Raw genomic sequence first — 16,693 nt, 5'->3', positions numbered from 1 at the left:
CTCTCTTGTTTTTGTAAATATTATTAGTTCATCGTTCCTGGATAAAACATGTTTACAATGACAACTAGATATCATATTTGCTCGTGTCATGCTTGATTAGATATGAGTTATAATGGTTTACCTTGCGTGCCAACATGCTATTAAAATGGTTGTGATGTGGTATAGTGGGGTGGTATCCTCCTTTGAATGATTTAAGTGACTCGACTTGGCACATGTTCACACATGTAGTTGAAACAAATCAACATAGCCTTCACGATATTTATGTTCATGGTGGATTATATCCTACTCATGCCTGCACTCAATGTTTATTAATTTTAATGCATTTTCATGACTGTTGTCGCTCTCTAGTTGGTCGCTTCCCAGTCTTTTGCTAGCCTTCACTTGTACTAAGCGGGAATACTGCTTGTGCATCCAATCCCTTAAACCCCAAAGTTATTCCATATGAGTCCACTATACCTTCCTATATGCGGTATTTACCTGCTGTTCCAAGTAATTTGTATGTGCCAAACTCCAAACCTTCAAATGAAATTCTGTTTTGTATGCTCGAATAGTTCTTGTATCAACTAGGGATGTCCGTATCTTCCATGCTAGGCGGGTTATTCTCAAGAGGAGTGGACTCCGCTCCTCATTCACGAGAAAATGGCTGGTCACCGGGATGCCCAGTCCCATGCTTTATGCAAACTAAATCAAAATAATTGCAAACAAAACTCCCCCTGGGACTGTTGCTAGTTGGAGGCACTCGTTGTTTCGAGCAAGCCATGGATTGATGCTTGTTGGTGGAGGGGGAGTATAAACTTTACCATTCTGTTTGGGAACCGCCTATAATGTGTGTAGCATGGAAGATATCGCCATCTCTTGGTTGTTATGTTGACAATGAAAGTATGCCGCTCAAAATATTATTTATCTCTGCTTTAAAACCGAGCTCTGGCACATCTACAAATCCCTGCTTCCCTCCGCGAAGGGCCTATCTATTTACTTTTATGTTGAGTCATCACCCTCTTATTAAAAGCACTAGCTGGAGAGCACTGCTGTCATTTGCATTCATTACTATTAATTTATATTGGGTATGACTATGACTGGATCTCTTTTACCATGAATTACAATGTCTAGTCAGTCCTTGATCTTTAAAGGTGCTCTGCATTTATGTTTTGCGGTCTCAGAAAGGGCTAGCGAGATACCATCTTATTATATCATATCATGATTGTTTTGAGAAAGTGTTGTCATCCGAGTTTTATTATTATCGCTCGCTAGTTGATTATGCCATTGACATGAGTAAACATGAGACCTAAGAGTTATTATGAATGTGGGCAGTCATAATCTTTGCTGAAAACTTGAATGCTGGCTTTACATATTTACAACAAGTGCAAACAGAGTTTGTAAAAGTTTTTCTTTATCACTTTCAGTTTATCAACTGAATTGCTTGAGGACAAGCAAAGGTTTAAGCTTGGGGGAGTTGATACGTCTCCGTCGTATCTACTTTTCCAAACACTTTTGCCCTTGTTTTGGACTCTAACTTGCATGATTTGAATGGAACTAACCCGGACTGACGCTGTTTTCAGCAGACTTTCCATGGTGTTATTTATGTGTAGAAACAAAAGTTCTCGGAATGACCTGAAACTCCACGGAACATCTATTTGGAAAATATTAAAAATACTGGAAGAAAAATCCACGTCAGGGGGCTCACACCCTGTCCACGAGGGTGGGGGGCGCGCCCCCTACCTCGTGGGCCCCCTGACGCTCCACCGACCTCAACTCCAACTCCATATATTCACTTTCGGGGAGAAGAAAATCAGAGAGAAGGATTCATCGCATTTTACGATACGGGGCCGCCGCCAAGCCCTAAAACCTCTCGGGAGGGCTGATCTGGAGTCCGTTCGGGGCTCCGGAGAGGGGAATCCGTCGCCGTCGTCATCATCAACCATCCTCCATCACCAATTTGATGATGCTCACCGCCGTGCGTGAGTAATTCCATCGTAGGCTTGCTGGACGGTGATGGGTTGGATGAGATCTATCATGTAATCGAGTTAGTTTTGTTAGGGTTTGATCCCTAGTATCCACTATGTTCTGAGATTGATGTTGCTATGACTTTGCTATGCTTAATGCTTGTCCCTAGGGCCCGAGTGCCATGATTTCAGATCTGAACCTATTATGTTTTCATGCATATATGTGTGTTCTTGATCCTATCTTGCAAGTCTATAGTCACCTACTATGTGTTATGATCCGGCAACCCCGAAGTGACAATAATCGGGACCACTCCCGGTGATGACCTTAGTTTGAGGAGTTCATGTATTCACTATGTGTTAATGCTTTGGTCCGGTACTCTATTAAAAGGAGGCCTTAATATCCCTTAGTTTCCATTAGGACCCCGCTGCCACGGGAGGGTAGGACAAAAGATGTCATGCAAGTTCTTTTCCATAAGCACGTATGACTATATTCGGAATACATGCCTACATTACATTGATGAATTGGAGCTAGTTCCTTGTCACCCTATGTTATGACTGTTACATGATGAACCGCATCCGGCATAATTCTCCATCACCGATCCAATGCCTACGAGCTTTTCATATATTGTTCTTCGCTTATTTATTTTTCCGTTGCTACTGTTACAATCACTACAAAACACCAAAAATATTACTTTTGCTACCGTTACCTTTGTTACCGTTACCACTACTATCATATTACTTTGCTACTAAATACTTTGCTGCAGATACTAAGTTATCCAGGTGTGGTTGAATTGACAACTCAACTGCTAATACTTGAGAATATTCTTTGGCTCCCCTTATGTCGAATCAATAAATTTGGGTTGAATACTCTACCCTCGAAAACTGTTGCGATCCCCTATACTTGTGGGTTATCATAACCCTCATCGGGCCTTTTCCAAACAGAATATTTGGTGGGTCTTATGTTCATTTGTGATAGAGTGTTGGAGTGGAGGTAGTTATTTTGTAGCAGTTGTTGCCACGCTCCATCGCTAAGCGCTCGACTGACACACCATTGAAGCACTAAGGATTGGCTGGAACAACCCCCTCTCCCCCCATCCTTCATAATGTCACCATCCGCTTATTGGAGGATGGAAAACCACATCATCACCCATGTGTAGATTGGTAGCAATAGCTGGTTCATCCTCCTTGACCGTTGTAGTGAGAATGACAGGTATATCAACGATGATACCGAAGATTATCAGAGGCGTGAAATATCCTTGAGTCAAATCCTTTATAGTCTGGAAATAATGGCCAATGTTATCAATAACTTTGATGCTGACACTTCCTACTCAAAAAAACTTTGCAATCAGTTACACTGTTGTAGTACAAACCTTTTCATGCAGATAGTTGTTGGAGATAGACAATTTTACTTTATGACATGCCTTCTCAAAATGACCTTGAAAATCACCATGTTTAGCTTCTTCTTGGGAAGCTCATGATATCACTTGTTGTGGTTTCATGCTCTACCAAACCAGATCAATAATTCACCTGTTCTACAAATATAAATTATTCACGCCATCCGAATGTTTAAATTTGGTTAAACGTTCTGACGGTAAAAAGGTGAGTTACACGTAACATAAAGGTACCACTGGATTTGTATAAACATTCTTTCTCAATGATACAACCTTTGGTTAATATAATTTATATTTGATTAGAGTAATCATTACCTCGTCTTAAAATTTTGAAATATTTGTACGTTGTATAATCTAATACGCCAAACCACACGTGATATTTGCATAACATAGCATAGACAAGTGTTTTATTTGGCTCCGCGACACCATGGTGCTCCATATGTTAAAGGAGATTATTTTTTCCTCCAAAATTTCCAGAAATTCCTTTTTTTTACAGACATATCTTATCTACTTACATGTAAACTTCCATTAAATAATACATCGACTTGTATGTTATACAAAATAAAGACAATTTTGTGGCTAAAAAAGAAGAGGAAAATGATACCCTATTTTGATTTTCATATTTGTAATTTTTGTGCACAACAAGTACAAAAAGATGTATGGTGAAAACTGGTACGTTCATACCACACATATAAAGTACATGTGCAAATTATTGTTCGGAATGAGGTCTAAAAATAATGTCTTCAATTTTTTCAACAAAGGCTGCATGTAAACTAGGCTCCATTTGACTTTTCAAGCATAGAACAGTGGGCGTGTGTAAATAATATCTTGCATTCAGTGATGGAGGCAGGGGCTGGTAGTAGTATGCCCCCCATCACCCCACATTTGTGCATATATGTTTTTGTTTTTCAATTTATCTCTTGGAGTTTAGAAAAAATACACGCATTTGGTCAATGTTATGAAAAGATCAACACATATTTTCTTCATTTAGAGTGTGTGATAGTTTTTCAATGATTATAGCCGCGCTAGGTGGTCTACGAAATCGGATGCGATTTTTGTCACCTCTGGTGTTTTTTGTACCGTAATGACAATTGAAGAATAGATCAAAAGTTTTCCTCATCAAAAAAAAGTTTACGGAGAAATTAAAATGTTTTAGCATTTGAAATCCAAGCGACAAAACAAACTAGTTTCTCAAATTTCACCAAAAAACACTTCTCCCATCACCTAGGTTAAACCAAAACGTGGCGTGAAGTATTCAAACTGGTATCTGTTTGAAGAGAGTTCACCTCTCGTATCGCCCCTGGTATATAGCTCCGCGAAGCCAGCAGCGGCACCCACGGATCCCCACGGCGCTTGTTATCCATCCACCACGCGGCCTTCTCCTTCCGGGCCTCGCCGTCTTCCTCCTCCTCCCCCCATCCCCACCGCCCTCGCCTCAAAAACCCCGCCCCCCTAAAAACCCTAGCCCTCGAATTTGCCCCCGCCGGTCCGCCCTCTCGGAGCGTACGGGCCCCTCCTCCCCTGCGCATGGCGTCCTCGACGGCCGCCAACCTCTGGGTGCTGCTCGGCCTCGGCATCGCCGGCGTCCTTCTGGCGGCGAAGCGGCTCAAGCGCCCCGCCCGCCCGGACCACGGCGCCTTCGTGTCGCGCCTCGAGCTCCTGCCGCCCCCTCAGCCCCCGCCGCCTCAGGCGCGCCACCCCCTCACCGACCTCTGCTTCGCCATCGCCGACGCGTAAGCTCTCGCCCCCCACCCCTTCTTGTTTGGCTGGTGATACGTTCTGAGTCCTAACCTGGATTGGATCAGGTAGGGGGCCACTTAGCATTAACGTGGTGATAACTCGATCGCACTAGCACTAATTTGGGTATTGTTGTTTATGGGGATTGAATTAGTGTTGCTTGTACCAGTGGGCCGTGCTGTGGAATTTACTCAGCACGGAGCATTGTATCTGCCGAATTGTTTCTATGTTATTTGAATGACTGCAATGCCTCTGCCTCGCATGGGGCAGCTTCATGGATGACTAGCCTAACTTTTAATGGCTGACCCCAAAAAGGAAAACAGTGCCCTGCAAGCACATGAATGTTGGTATTGGATACAACTATTATGGTGTTATCTATCATAGTTACTTAACAATCTACCCTAGAAATAGGCAGCTCAGTAGTTTCAGCATGCATCGTGGCTCGTGGTGTGGTTTATACTATAAGATGTTAGATTCCATAGGCAGTAGGTGACATAATAATAATGAGTTAATAGTACCTTCTCTTCACGAAATTTATCTGGTTAGTTTTGCCATGCCAATTATGAGTTGCTAGAGGTAATCTTGGGAGTTGTGATTGAGGTTAAGGGAAGATTACAAACTATTTATAGGACAGACTAATTTAGGCATCCACTGCTGGTTTCTGAAGCACATTTTTGGTAGGGGTGAACTTCACCCCTTCAGTTTCCTGTACCGAACGTATTGGTTTATGTGCTCGTTGGTGACTGTTCAAACAATCTTCCCCGTTATTTGTTGATGAGGTGCTAATTTGGCAAGCATTGGGAGTTGCGACTGTCAGCTGTTGACGCTAACATGTTGTGTTGCACGCTGACCTTCCACTCTCTTTTTCATAAGCAGGCTCTTGTAGAAACATACTTAACCCCCTGTTAGATACTCGTAATTTCTTGCCCGCTAGGTTGATTTAAACTCCTCAAAAAAATTGAGGGTGCTGCTCAGGAAAAAGAAAGAACTAGTGGAGATGTTTTGGGTAATTTTCTAATCACATTTTGCTTTAAATTTTGTTTACTGGTATGTCAATTACTCTACCCTGAAGTGACATTTCTGACAGAGGTGGTATTTGAACATCAGTACATTGCCAGATTATAACTTATTTTATCATAGGAATTTATGGAAGCAAAACAATTTTCTTGAACTTCCTTAGTCATCATCTTATACCAAACTAAAGGCGTATTAGTTTTTTCAACCTAAGGCTTGTGGTGGCTCATGGCTTGTGCTTTAAAACTCAATAAATTCAGTTTGGTGATGCTGTTGTGAAATCATTGCGGCACAGACGCTTTTGTCCTGTTTGATAAAATGAATGGAAACTTAATTATTAAGTACTTCAACAAACACATGGATTGATTATGTTGATAACACCATAGTTTCATAGTTTTCAGAATATTTTCTCACCTGGACCAACTCAAAGCCTGAAATGCTGACCATCTTTGTCCTATTTAAAACGGTCCTAGCATTTCATATTCTACTGTCTATTGGTCAGGCTGCTGACTCCTTCGGCTGAAGTAGTTCATTGGGCCTATTTTTGGGCAAAAATCAACCACAATTATGTATCTCTAAAGTAAAATCCGCATAATTGCACTGCAAATATGATCTGCTTTCAGTAACTGTAATATGTACAGCTAAACCTTTAAAATGTAGCGCTGTGTTTGGATGTCTGTATTGAAGGCCTTCATATTGAATTGGTTTCAATTTCAATTCAGGGAGGAAACTGTAATGGACATGAATACGAGTTCACATGTTTGGATGCTCATGGAATTGGGCCTTGGAATCTCAATGAGTTTTCAATACCAAATCATGTTCGGATGACAAACTATGGAATTGCTTATGCTTTGTGCTTTATGCATCAAATCAAAATCTATACAATGTGTGAGTATAATTGAATGATCATATATCAATATTTTTTTTACAAATATTCTAAAAATGTATGACGACACCAAATAATATTCGCACACCCTGAACAGGACCTGCAAAAGATGAATCTGTGGTTAGTACATTCATGTGCATGGAGAGCAGGGGAAGAATAGGAACAGGGGAAGAATGGGAAAAGGGGAAGAGGAGGAACTTAGAAGGGGCTGCCTGGGCAAGTAAAGAAGAGAAACAGGGGGATCCGGGGAAGGGGGAAGAAGATGGAAGAGGAAGTGGAAGAAGAAAATGGCAGAAAAGAAGTGGAAGAAGAAGATGGGCAGGATGGGGGGCGGGGGGGGGTTTCACCGACCAGCGGGATGGAGGGCGCCGGGCAGCTAGATGCAGGGGGAAACGTGCGGCAGTTGCGCGGGCTTGAAGGTCCGCCGCCACCGGACAGGGGAGGAGGGGCAGGGACCGGGGATCCATACCTGCGTCGCCGCCTCCTCAAGCTTCCGTCTCAAGCGGGGAGGAAAGGGCAGGTCTCACGTGGGGACGAAAGGGGCAGGCCGCCGCTGCCTCCTGAAGCGTTGCGTTTTGGGGGATCAGCTCAATTCAACCCAAATCGGAGCCCCAGACCTCTGTATTGCGGGATGGCTACGCTAGTGGACGCGATTTCCACACTGTATTGGGCTCGTTTCGGTCCGCTCGTTTCTGTAAACATCCGAAAGCCTGAATTGGCAAGTAGCCAATACCAAATCCAATACAAAGGCTCTAATTCAGACATCCGAACACAGTGTAGATATATTTGTTAGCTATAGTGCTATAGCAATTCTAAAAATCTATACCGATCTTTTAAATATTTCCCAAAATGAGCTTTAGTACTTGAGTTATTCTCTGGAAACTTTGTCGTGGGCTATATCCGTTTCCTAGAGGAAATTCTATTTCCCTGCAACCCTGCCGCCACGGGTGTAAGCTGTTCATCCAAAATTCCGAATAGATGGTTTGTACTTGACAGCCATCCTTGAATGTATTATACAAATAAGCATCAATATATGCTTGTGGCATACTTCCCCCGATCCAAAATTATGTCCTTTAGGATATTGTAAGTCTTCAAGCTAGTACTTCGACCATCAGTTTTTGTGCGAATATGTTGCCTCACATTAAAGTAATTATACATTATAAAAGTATATTTCATGATAGATCTTGTAATATCAATTTGATGTTTAATTTAATATACTAAGTAAATCTTACCGGGCGGCAGGCCTGGTTAGCAATCATAAATCTTCTCTAATAGACAGTCAAACTTATAAATGTATAAATGTTTGACTAACGAAAAAGGAAATGCTAAAAACACCTACATTTTGGATTGGAGATAGTATTATTTGGCGCTCATTGAGGAAATGCTATCCCATGCAATCCTACCGGCACCATTTTGGGTGTAAGCTATTTATCCAAAATTCCAAATAGATGGTTGCTACTTTACAGCCATGTCTTCAATTGTATCGTATGAATAAGCATCCAATTAATGTCTGTGGTATATTATTTGGTGCTCAATAGCATCCATGTTACCATGTATATTTGTGTTGCTTCTATTCTTCAATGTACACCCCACTGCCTTGAGCACTTGTATTACTTGTCCTTGAGCACTTGTATGATTACAGACCAGTTCATCTACATGGTTACAGTCCTTTCTGCAGGTATTACTTGTCCTTGAGCACTTGTATGATACACTTGCGTTGATGATTGCAGATTCCATGTCAGTGGTTATATAACAAGTTTTGGCAGCCTAGAATGGGCGAAGACACACGATGCAGCAACACAAACATCTCTAGTGGTTTCAACTCTTGTAGACGGTGGTGCTATTTGTGTTGGGAAAACTGTTATCGATGAGATGGCATATAGGTATTTTCATTTTGCTTTCTGTACGTAGCTTCGCGGGAAGGCTTAATTTTTTCTTTATTTCTTTAGTTTTTAGTGCTGATGACATAAAGATGATACATGTTCCTTAGATTTACGGAGTAGCTTTCCAGCTTACAAATAATCTTGTGTCCGTGCTGACTTAATGTACATTGCCTGTCCAGTATCCATGGCGAGAATAAACATTTTGGTACACCAACAAATCCTGCAGCTTCCGATCGAGTACCTGGAGGATGCTCAAGTGGATCAGCTGTTGCTGTTGCTGGTGGCATGGTAGATTTTGCCTTGGGTAAGTTGCTCTTTGGAGCATTCTTATTTAAGCAAAAAAATGAAGTTTATTAACATTATTATTTGCTGCTGGTGCTTCATTATCCTTCTGATGCCAGATCTTTAATATTGAAAGTAGCGAGAACCAGGGGAATTTTTCCCAATGTAGCATTTGCATGCAACTTATGATACTTACTGTCTCATTTACTAGTGTTTGCAGCATTTTGTTTTTACTAGTGGTATTGCTCGCCACTCGACAAGTCGACAGTGTTCAAGATTGTTTTCATGTGGTGAAATGTGAAACCATACCCATAGTTAAACTTGGTTCTCTTTTGATTAACAGATACTTTACTAAGTTGTGCTTGTGCACTTGATGGATTAACCGGATTTTAGTCACATCTCACAGCTCATTATGTGACCTTTTTGCAGACAAAGATTGTTTTTTCTTGCGATGATTCAGCATATTCTACCAAACATAACAAGACAATAGTTACTATCTATCGAGTTTACTCTGGACACCACTAGAAATAATATAATATAATGGAGAGGAAGATAACCGGTCTGCACTATCTATCGAGTTTACTCTGGACACCACTAGAAATAATAATATAATGGAGAGGAAGATAACCGGTCTGCAAGGATATAGAATTATAACCATTTAATTCGTATTCCTGCTCAGTGTGGGTCTGCTATTTTTACTCTGTAGATGCCAAGCATAAAAGAGACAAACTTGTGTTTTCCCCCTTCTTGTTACTAAATATATGTGGGGTTATTCCAGCACAGTTTCTTACTGAGGCTTGGACTATTAAGAGCTTCTGGATCTTGAAATCCGCCACTGTTTGTACTGGATCTTTCTTGACTGTTATTTTTTCTGTCAAACTGTCTATGCTTCTTATAATGTTATTATCATGTCTCTTAACTTACATAGATAAGTGCTACACTGATAATGTGGTGTGGTAGGTATTGATTCCATTGGAGGAGTAAGGGTACCAGGTGGCTATTGTGGCGTACTGGCGTTCCGGCCTTCACACGCTGTTATATCCAACAGTGGTGTTATTCCTGTAGCTCCTAGCCTAGACACTATAGGTACCTCTAAAGTATCTTTATTCATCTAAACTACATGAAATTTATAGGTCTTGACTTCTAAACAGAAATCATCATGTCTTGTTATTTTCTTCTTTCTGTTGTAGGCTGGTTCGCAAAGGATCCGATTGTACTGCGTCGTGTTGGTCATCTTCTTCTGAAATTATCTTATACTGATATTCGTCTACCAAGACACTTCTACATAGCAGATGATTGTTTTGAAATTTCAAAGATACCTGCAAGAAGGTTAACTCAGGTGGTCACAAAATCTGTGGAAAAGCTGTACGGAAGTAAGTACATCCTCTTTACACCATCTCTTGTCTTTTTTTATTTGCTGGAAGTTAACTCATGCCTTTCCTCAGGACAAGTCTTGAGTCATGTGAATCTTGGAAATTATTTGGCTTCAAAAATACCCAGTCTGCGGAACTATTCAAACGGGCAAAAGAATGGGGACTCAAAGTTTTCTTCATTGCAAGCACTTTCTAGTGCCATGCAGTTGCTTCACAAGTATGGTTACTGCATTATTACAGATCCTATTGTTCCAAAATGAAGGAAATAATGGTTCATTGTGAATTGTGATTTTTAGATTTCCTCATTTGGTTTCTGTCTGCTATCTAGCTGCTAGCCATGTAAAAGCAGGTGTGGTCGTGTTGTAGGTTCATTTTACGGTGCTGTTAGTTGAACTTCGTAGGGTTGCATTGTTCTCTTCTTTTCTTATAACTATTTCATGTTTTGGTGGTCACCAACAAAGAATATCAAATGCTATTAGTACATATAAAAGAATCTGGCTGGCATGCTTGTCTTACTTTGGTTTGGCTTTGGTGTAGAAATTTTGGACTTGTTCTATAATTGAGATGAACGCTCTTGTAGTTTTTAATGATATATCTGATGATATAAGAATTTTCACCTTACATATATGCAAATTTCTCTTTCACTTTGCCATACTTGGACATGTCGTTGTGATGCAATGTAATAGTGCTATTTTGTTATTCAATCCAGGCATGAATTTAGAGATCAGCATAACGAGTGGATAAACTCAGCAAAGTCTGCTGTTGATGCTTCCATAGTTGGTAATTTGTCTGATGATGGTGATTCAACTATTAATATCGTCCAAGATGCAAGAAAGGAAGTGCGCTTAGCTCTCAACACACTTCTTAAGGTAAATATTAAGTTCATACTACAATTCTGTGTAATTATTGTATATGTAACTGCGTACATTATCAGGAAAAACCATTGTTGATCCTGTGATTAGTTTCTTGGCGCATTCATTTGCCATTACCTATAGTTTTGCTGGGTATATTTCACTGAAGAAAACCGTATACTGTATCTCTTTGATTCTGAAAATGTGAGCTGCTCAAAGCTTGTGGACTTTCAATTGGTAAAACAAAGCTAGTGTTTTGTAGTGTTTAGAGATGTTTTTTATATGAAATTTATGTATTATGTGCCAAGTGGATCAAATCAAGAATCAACTGATTATGAGGGTAAACTTGAATATATATATATTTCTGCTGGAAGGCAAGTACACGGTTAACTGCGAAGGTTTTACCCACAAGTTTGGTGAGTTGACTTGGCAAACTGCTTGGTTTGCCCTAAGCCGTTCACAATTATCAGGAATATTAGGTGCTATTGGAATATGATATTCAGATAATTCCTTGGAGTTTATATAGCATCAAGTAGTGCAAATCATGGAAAATGGCCATCTTTACTGGCCAAACAAATACTATCACTTTTTTTCAACCCCAATAATTCTGCCATTATTCTTTGCAATTGACCTGCCTTTTTTTAAGGGAACTCAAACTGGCATGTTTCTGTCACAGAAATCTTCATCAGCCTGGCTGGGCCTGGGAAATCCTGGCCCTGAAAGGCCCATATGGACCTATCCTGGCCCGCAAGACCAGACCTGGCGTGTGAAAATAGTTTTTATTTTCCCCTAAAGAAAATATTATTTATGAATTATATTTTCCTTAAAAATGTACTCTGTTAGATACATCCGTATCTAGTAGAAAAATCAAAGACAAGTAATTTGGGACGGAGGTTGTAGTAGATTTATCGTTTTGTTATTTTGTTGGGCTTTGACCCGGCTGATGGGCCAAAACTGGCTGAACCTGAAAAGTGGCAAGTCAGAGTTTGGAATTTGGAGCCAATTCTTCTGGTCTGCCGTGGTTGTTTTTGGTTTCTATCTTTAACATCAGAGTTTAGACTTCGGAGCAAATTCGAGCTCTCTTACTTTTCTAAACCTGCGTGTGCTGGAGTGAAGTAAACGTTCATTGCAGTGTACTTTCACCTAGTAGTGCACAGTATCTGAGTGAAAATTCTTATTGGAAAAGAAAGCCCTGCCAACAGTTTGCCTACTGTATCCTTGATGGGAGGAGATAATTTTCCCATTCTGCTTGTTTGCTGCTTTTTGTACTTGTTTTGCAATCTTGCATGCAACTGTATGTGCTGTGATGAATGATCATCTTATTAAGTGATATTGTAGAAATGCCTTTTCTAATGGTGATGCTATGTTATCCTTAGGATGATGGAATTCTGGTCATCCCAACTGCTCTGGGATGCCCTCCAAAACTTAATGCCAGGGAGCTCTCGTCTACAAGCTACAATGCTGAGACATTATGCCTTCAATCTTTATCTAGTATGTCTGGGTGTTGTCAGGTATAGTATTTTTCAGTGTAATTTCAGATTACTAGCATGCAAACCTTGTTATCACCTCTGATGAGCTTCCTTTGTACTTCTTTTTGCCTTTGGACCTTGTTATTATTGCATGTGGATGATAGCTAGTGGTATGAATGCATTGACCTGTTGACCTTTCACATGCCAACCGTGAAAAACTGACAATTGCTTATTTTTGTTTAATTGCTTCAGTTAATTGATGTGTGGGTAGAGAAGCAAATTATCTCTGAGATTTTACTTCTGATATTTGTGGAGAAGCTAATTATTCTGTCCATGGCTATGAATTTTAGTGGTTATTCCCACGATCTATCCATCATGTGTGAAGGTTGTAGATATATTGATCATATTTGTAAATGTTGGTGAGGGTATGAATTTACCCATGGGTTTAGCTACAAGGCATGGATTTTCATTCCTAATAAGCCTTTACTGCCCTTTTACCGATTCAACAATATCGATGCCTTTTTCAGGTTACTGTTCCCATCGGTACACATGACAAGTGTCCTATTTCGGTTTCCTTCATTGCGAGGCATGGTGGTGATCGCTTTTTGCTGGACACCACTCAAGCCATATATGCCACCATCCAAGAGCAAGTTGAGATCCTAGCAAAATCTAATCCTTCAAGTAAAGAGGCGATGAACGAAGAAGCTGCTGAAGCTGCTAAAGAGAAAGTCAGTTCCCATCTTATTATGGTCATCTACGAGTAGCTTTTGTTTTTCAAACTTTTGCTTAAAGAACCACAACCACTGCTTTTTCCTAGCATTATCTTACAGTAGTTACGGTACCATACTATGCCAATGCGACAGTAGTTCACTACTTGAAGAAAGAACTGATAGGTGTTACATCTTAACGTTTAACAAATTGAATTGCACTTTATGGGTGTTACATTCTAGTACTTGATAGATTGGAAGTGCTAGTCTCTGCATCTAGGGACTTGCTCTGTATATGGATGCACACACACAAATCCTTAGTTGTGCACTGAACCTGTTTTTCATGTCCCAGAATTATTATCACTTTTGACTCAGAAGCAAAGCTTCCCATACAGGATTGTGAGTGTTAATTATATTGTCTTTGTTCTTACTTGGTGTTCTTTTCTATCACTTGCTACTTGACAGGGTAACAGTGCATTTAAGGAGAAGCAATGGCAAAAGGCAATAAATTTATATACTGAAGCAATCAAATTAAATGGCAAAGTAGCCACATACTACAGTAACAGGGCCGCGGCTTTTCTAGAACTAGCTAAGTACGATCTTTTCTCCCTTTGTAATTTTGTCTCCAATCTATCTTTGAGAGCTGGCATGTATGAATGTTTGCCATTTATCTTTGAAGAGCTTGGATGCATGAGTGTTTATTTGGCACTTCGGTTACTCATGATTATCCGTTTTGGACCTTTCAGTTACCGCCAAGCTGAGACAGATTGCACTAGCGCCATCGATATTGATCCAAAGGTTAGTATCTGCTTTCTTATTTTCAACTTTCAACTTTGAAGCATGATACGACATATACCTTCACATTTACATATTATATTCAACTTTATAAATGTAAGTGTAGGCAACGAGATAAAAATGTATGTTCTAAATCTGTTGAGATTGTCATGGTTTGTGAGTTTTTGCGTGATTGGTTGAGTTGCTATTTATGTAACGTTTCAGATTGTCAAAGCTTACTTGCGAAGAGGCACGGCAAGAGAGATGCTTGGATACTATAAGGATGCTGTCGACGGTCTGTCTTTCATTTCCCTTTGCTTGATACTCTAGTAATCTGGATGAAAAACTAATTGTTTACTTGTCGACTGCGTCTTGCAGATTTTAGCCATGCCCTTGTTCTAGAACCAATGAACAAGACGGCTGGTGTAGCTATTAATAGATTAAAGAAGCTATTCCCGTAAGTGCCAAGCCCATGGAATTATTTCTCTGAAAATTTGGCTGCTGATTTTGTGCACAAACAACTTCTTCGTGTCTTGGGGATGGAACGGAAGTACCTGAGCGCCATGGATCTGTGATGCCACATATGCTCTTGTGGGCTTTGCAAGGTACTGAATCGTCATTGCTGGTGGCAACGGAGTTGTCATCTGTGGAGTCATTTTACATGTTCTCCCCCAAGTTTTGATAAAGCAAAGTAAAAAAAGCATAGGTTTGGAGAGTCGATCATAGCAGCAATGTCCTCAGATGTGATCTACCAATGCGCTCCCGCCATGTATAATATCGATTTTGACAATTATTTGTTGAAACATCTTGATTTTGCCAGTGAAATGGTCCGCAGTGCTGCCGTATGCATCCTTTTGCTATCCTGACTGATGAGGTGTTCAGGTTAAACGGCAGCCTCAGGTGAAGTCTCACTGAGGCTGTTGGGCAACAACCCTTTTTGCTTGCATGTTGCTCTCACTGAATTTAGAAGACATTTCAACCTTCCCTTTAGGTTTGGTTGTTTGCATGTCCCCCTCACTGAATTTTCCTGTATCGGAAGGAAGGTGTCTGCGTCAGTGATGTGTGCCTAATATGATGGTGTGGATTGCTCAGCACGGGACCCTACTGTGTGCATGGGCATGAAAGTGGGGTCTGAGGCCAACTCTTGTTCGATTAATTGGGCGTTGTGTCACTGACGAAGTTAGGCTTAGTCTGTTGGGTCACTTTTGGATCAAGTACAGGAGCACCAGCTGTGCCCTAGGTCATTGACTCGTTGGTTATAGAATACTAGCAATCAAGCGGCCTGGGAGGGAAAGAAAAGCTGGCATCATAGGTGTCTGCCCCCAGATGTCTCGGTGCATGATGATTCCCAGCTTGCTCCGTGCTAATCTAGACATTCAGGTGCCATCATCGGTTAAGGAATGATTGTATCAGGCCAACCAATATCAATACCAGTTCACACGCGCTCTGAGTAATATATTAATTAGCGGTAAAGAGGACAGCTTGATCTTGTGCTTCGACTGGTACGGACACACGCGGCAAGGTGCCGGCGCCGGCGCCAAAGCTATCTCCAACTTGCTTGTTTCCGGAAGAGAAATGATTTTATCATTGGAGGACGTTACAAAAAGAAAAGCATCCCCAACTGCATCTATCCACGGAGGACAGGAGCTCTCCTTTGACTTGGCTTCCACTAGCGTTTGCCCAACGGAAAGTGGCCGATCCCTTTCGCCATCGCAGAGCCGGGGGGAAGGAATCACTCGGCCGCCCCTTGCACGATTGCACGAGCGGACCTTATCGGAGCCACCGAGAGGTTACGAGACGGGGAGAGAATGAGTAGGGCGTGACCACGTACGCGCCGGCACGACTCGTGGCGATCATGCGAGACTGATGAACCAACGAATTTAGCCCCCATCCGGCCGATTTCATCTAAGAACTACTCCCTTCGTCCCATAATATATGACGTTTTTTGACACTACACTAGTGTCAAAAAACGTCTTACATTATGGGACGGAGGGAGTAGTACATGAAATCCCAGTACCAGCAACCACCTTCATCGAGACCCTATACCCTACCAGGAGTGGGAGAGATATTACCTTTTTATGCGAGCAAAATGTTAAATAAAGCAACCAACATACTCTCTAATCAACATGCCCATGTGGTGCGTGCTTGTACCATTATTCATCTCGAGCTTGGGGTTGGGTCGGGGGTCTACCAAGTCTAGCACGGCCGGATCGGATCAATCATGCACTGTACAGTGTACTACCATGGACCGGTATAATCGATCCACCAGCTCTATCTTGGGCCTACACCAACTTGCTCTCCAATCCTCGTCCTGGGCTACCACGCTCCTGCAGCAGCGCCCATGGCGAATGATACGTTGGCTGCGTGCGCTGCTGTTGCCGAC

At 41.3% G+C, this 16,693-nt stretch overlaps 1 protein-coding gene across 2 annotated transcripts; it reads left to right on the top strand.

Moving 5' to 3' along the window:
- Nucleotides 1-4,675: 4,675 nt before the first annotated feature.
- On the top strand, nt 4,676-15,135 carry LOC109780745 (translocon at the outer membrane of chloroplasts 64). Of its 2 annotated transcripts, XM_020339327.4 has the most exons (13): nt 4,677-5,067; nt 8,702-8,854; nt 9,034-9,158; nt 10,097-10,222; nt 10,327-10,509; nt 10,582-10,726; nt 11,219-11,378; nt 12,737-12,871; nt 13,357-13,557; nt 14,002-14,129; nt 14,283-14,334; nt 14,536-14,605; nt 14,689-15,135. In XM_020339327.4, the coding sequence occupies exons 1-13, from the start codon at nt 4,862-4,864 to the stop codon at nt 14,769-14,771; spliced, it is 1,767 nt and encodes a 588-aa protein (XP_020194916.1). In that variant the 5' UTR covers nt 4,677-4,861; the 3' UTR covers nt 14,772-15,135. The 2 variants fall into 2 exon arrangements, with proteins under 2 accessions (XP_073352217.1, XP_020194916.1); XM_073496116.1 differs by having other exon boundaries at nt 4,676-5,067; nt 14,002-14,334.
- The last annotated feature ends 1,558 nt before the right edge of the window (nt 15,136-16,693 follow it).

The sequence above is a fragment of the Aegilops tauschii genome, chromosome 4, assembly GCF_002575655.3.
Source record: "Aegilops tauschii subsp. strangulata cultivar AL8/78 chromosome 4, Aet v6.0, whole genome shotgun sequence".
Lineage (NCBI taxonomy): Eukaryota > Viridiplantae > Streptophyta > Magnoliopsida > Poales > Poaceae > Aegilops > Aegilops tauschii.
Note: the sequence above shows the minus strand (reverse complement) of the source record. Positions and strands in the feature narration are given on the sequence as shown.

Coding starts and splice junctions, on each gene's coding strand:
- LOC109780745 (XM_073496116.1), top strand. CDS start 4,862: ATGGCGTCCTCGACGGCCGCCAACCTCTGGGTGCTGCTCGGCCTCGGC. Junction 10,223..10,326: donor TCCTAGCCTAGACACTATAG/GTACCTCTAAAG, acceptor TTTCTGTTGTAG/GCTGGTTCGCAAAGGATCCG. Junction 12,872..13,356: donor GTATGTCTGGGTGTTGTCAG/GTATAGTATTTT, acceptor TGCCTTTTTCAG/GTTACTGTTCCCATCGGTAC.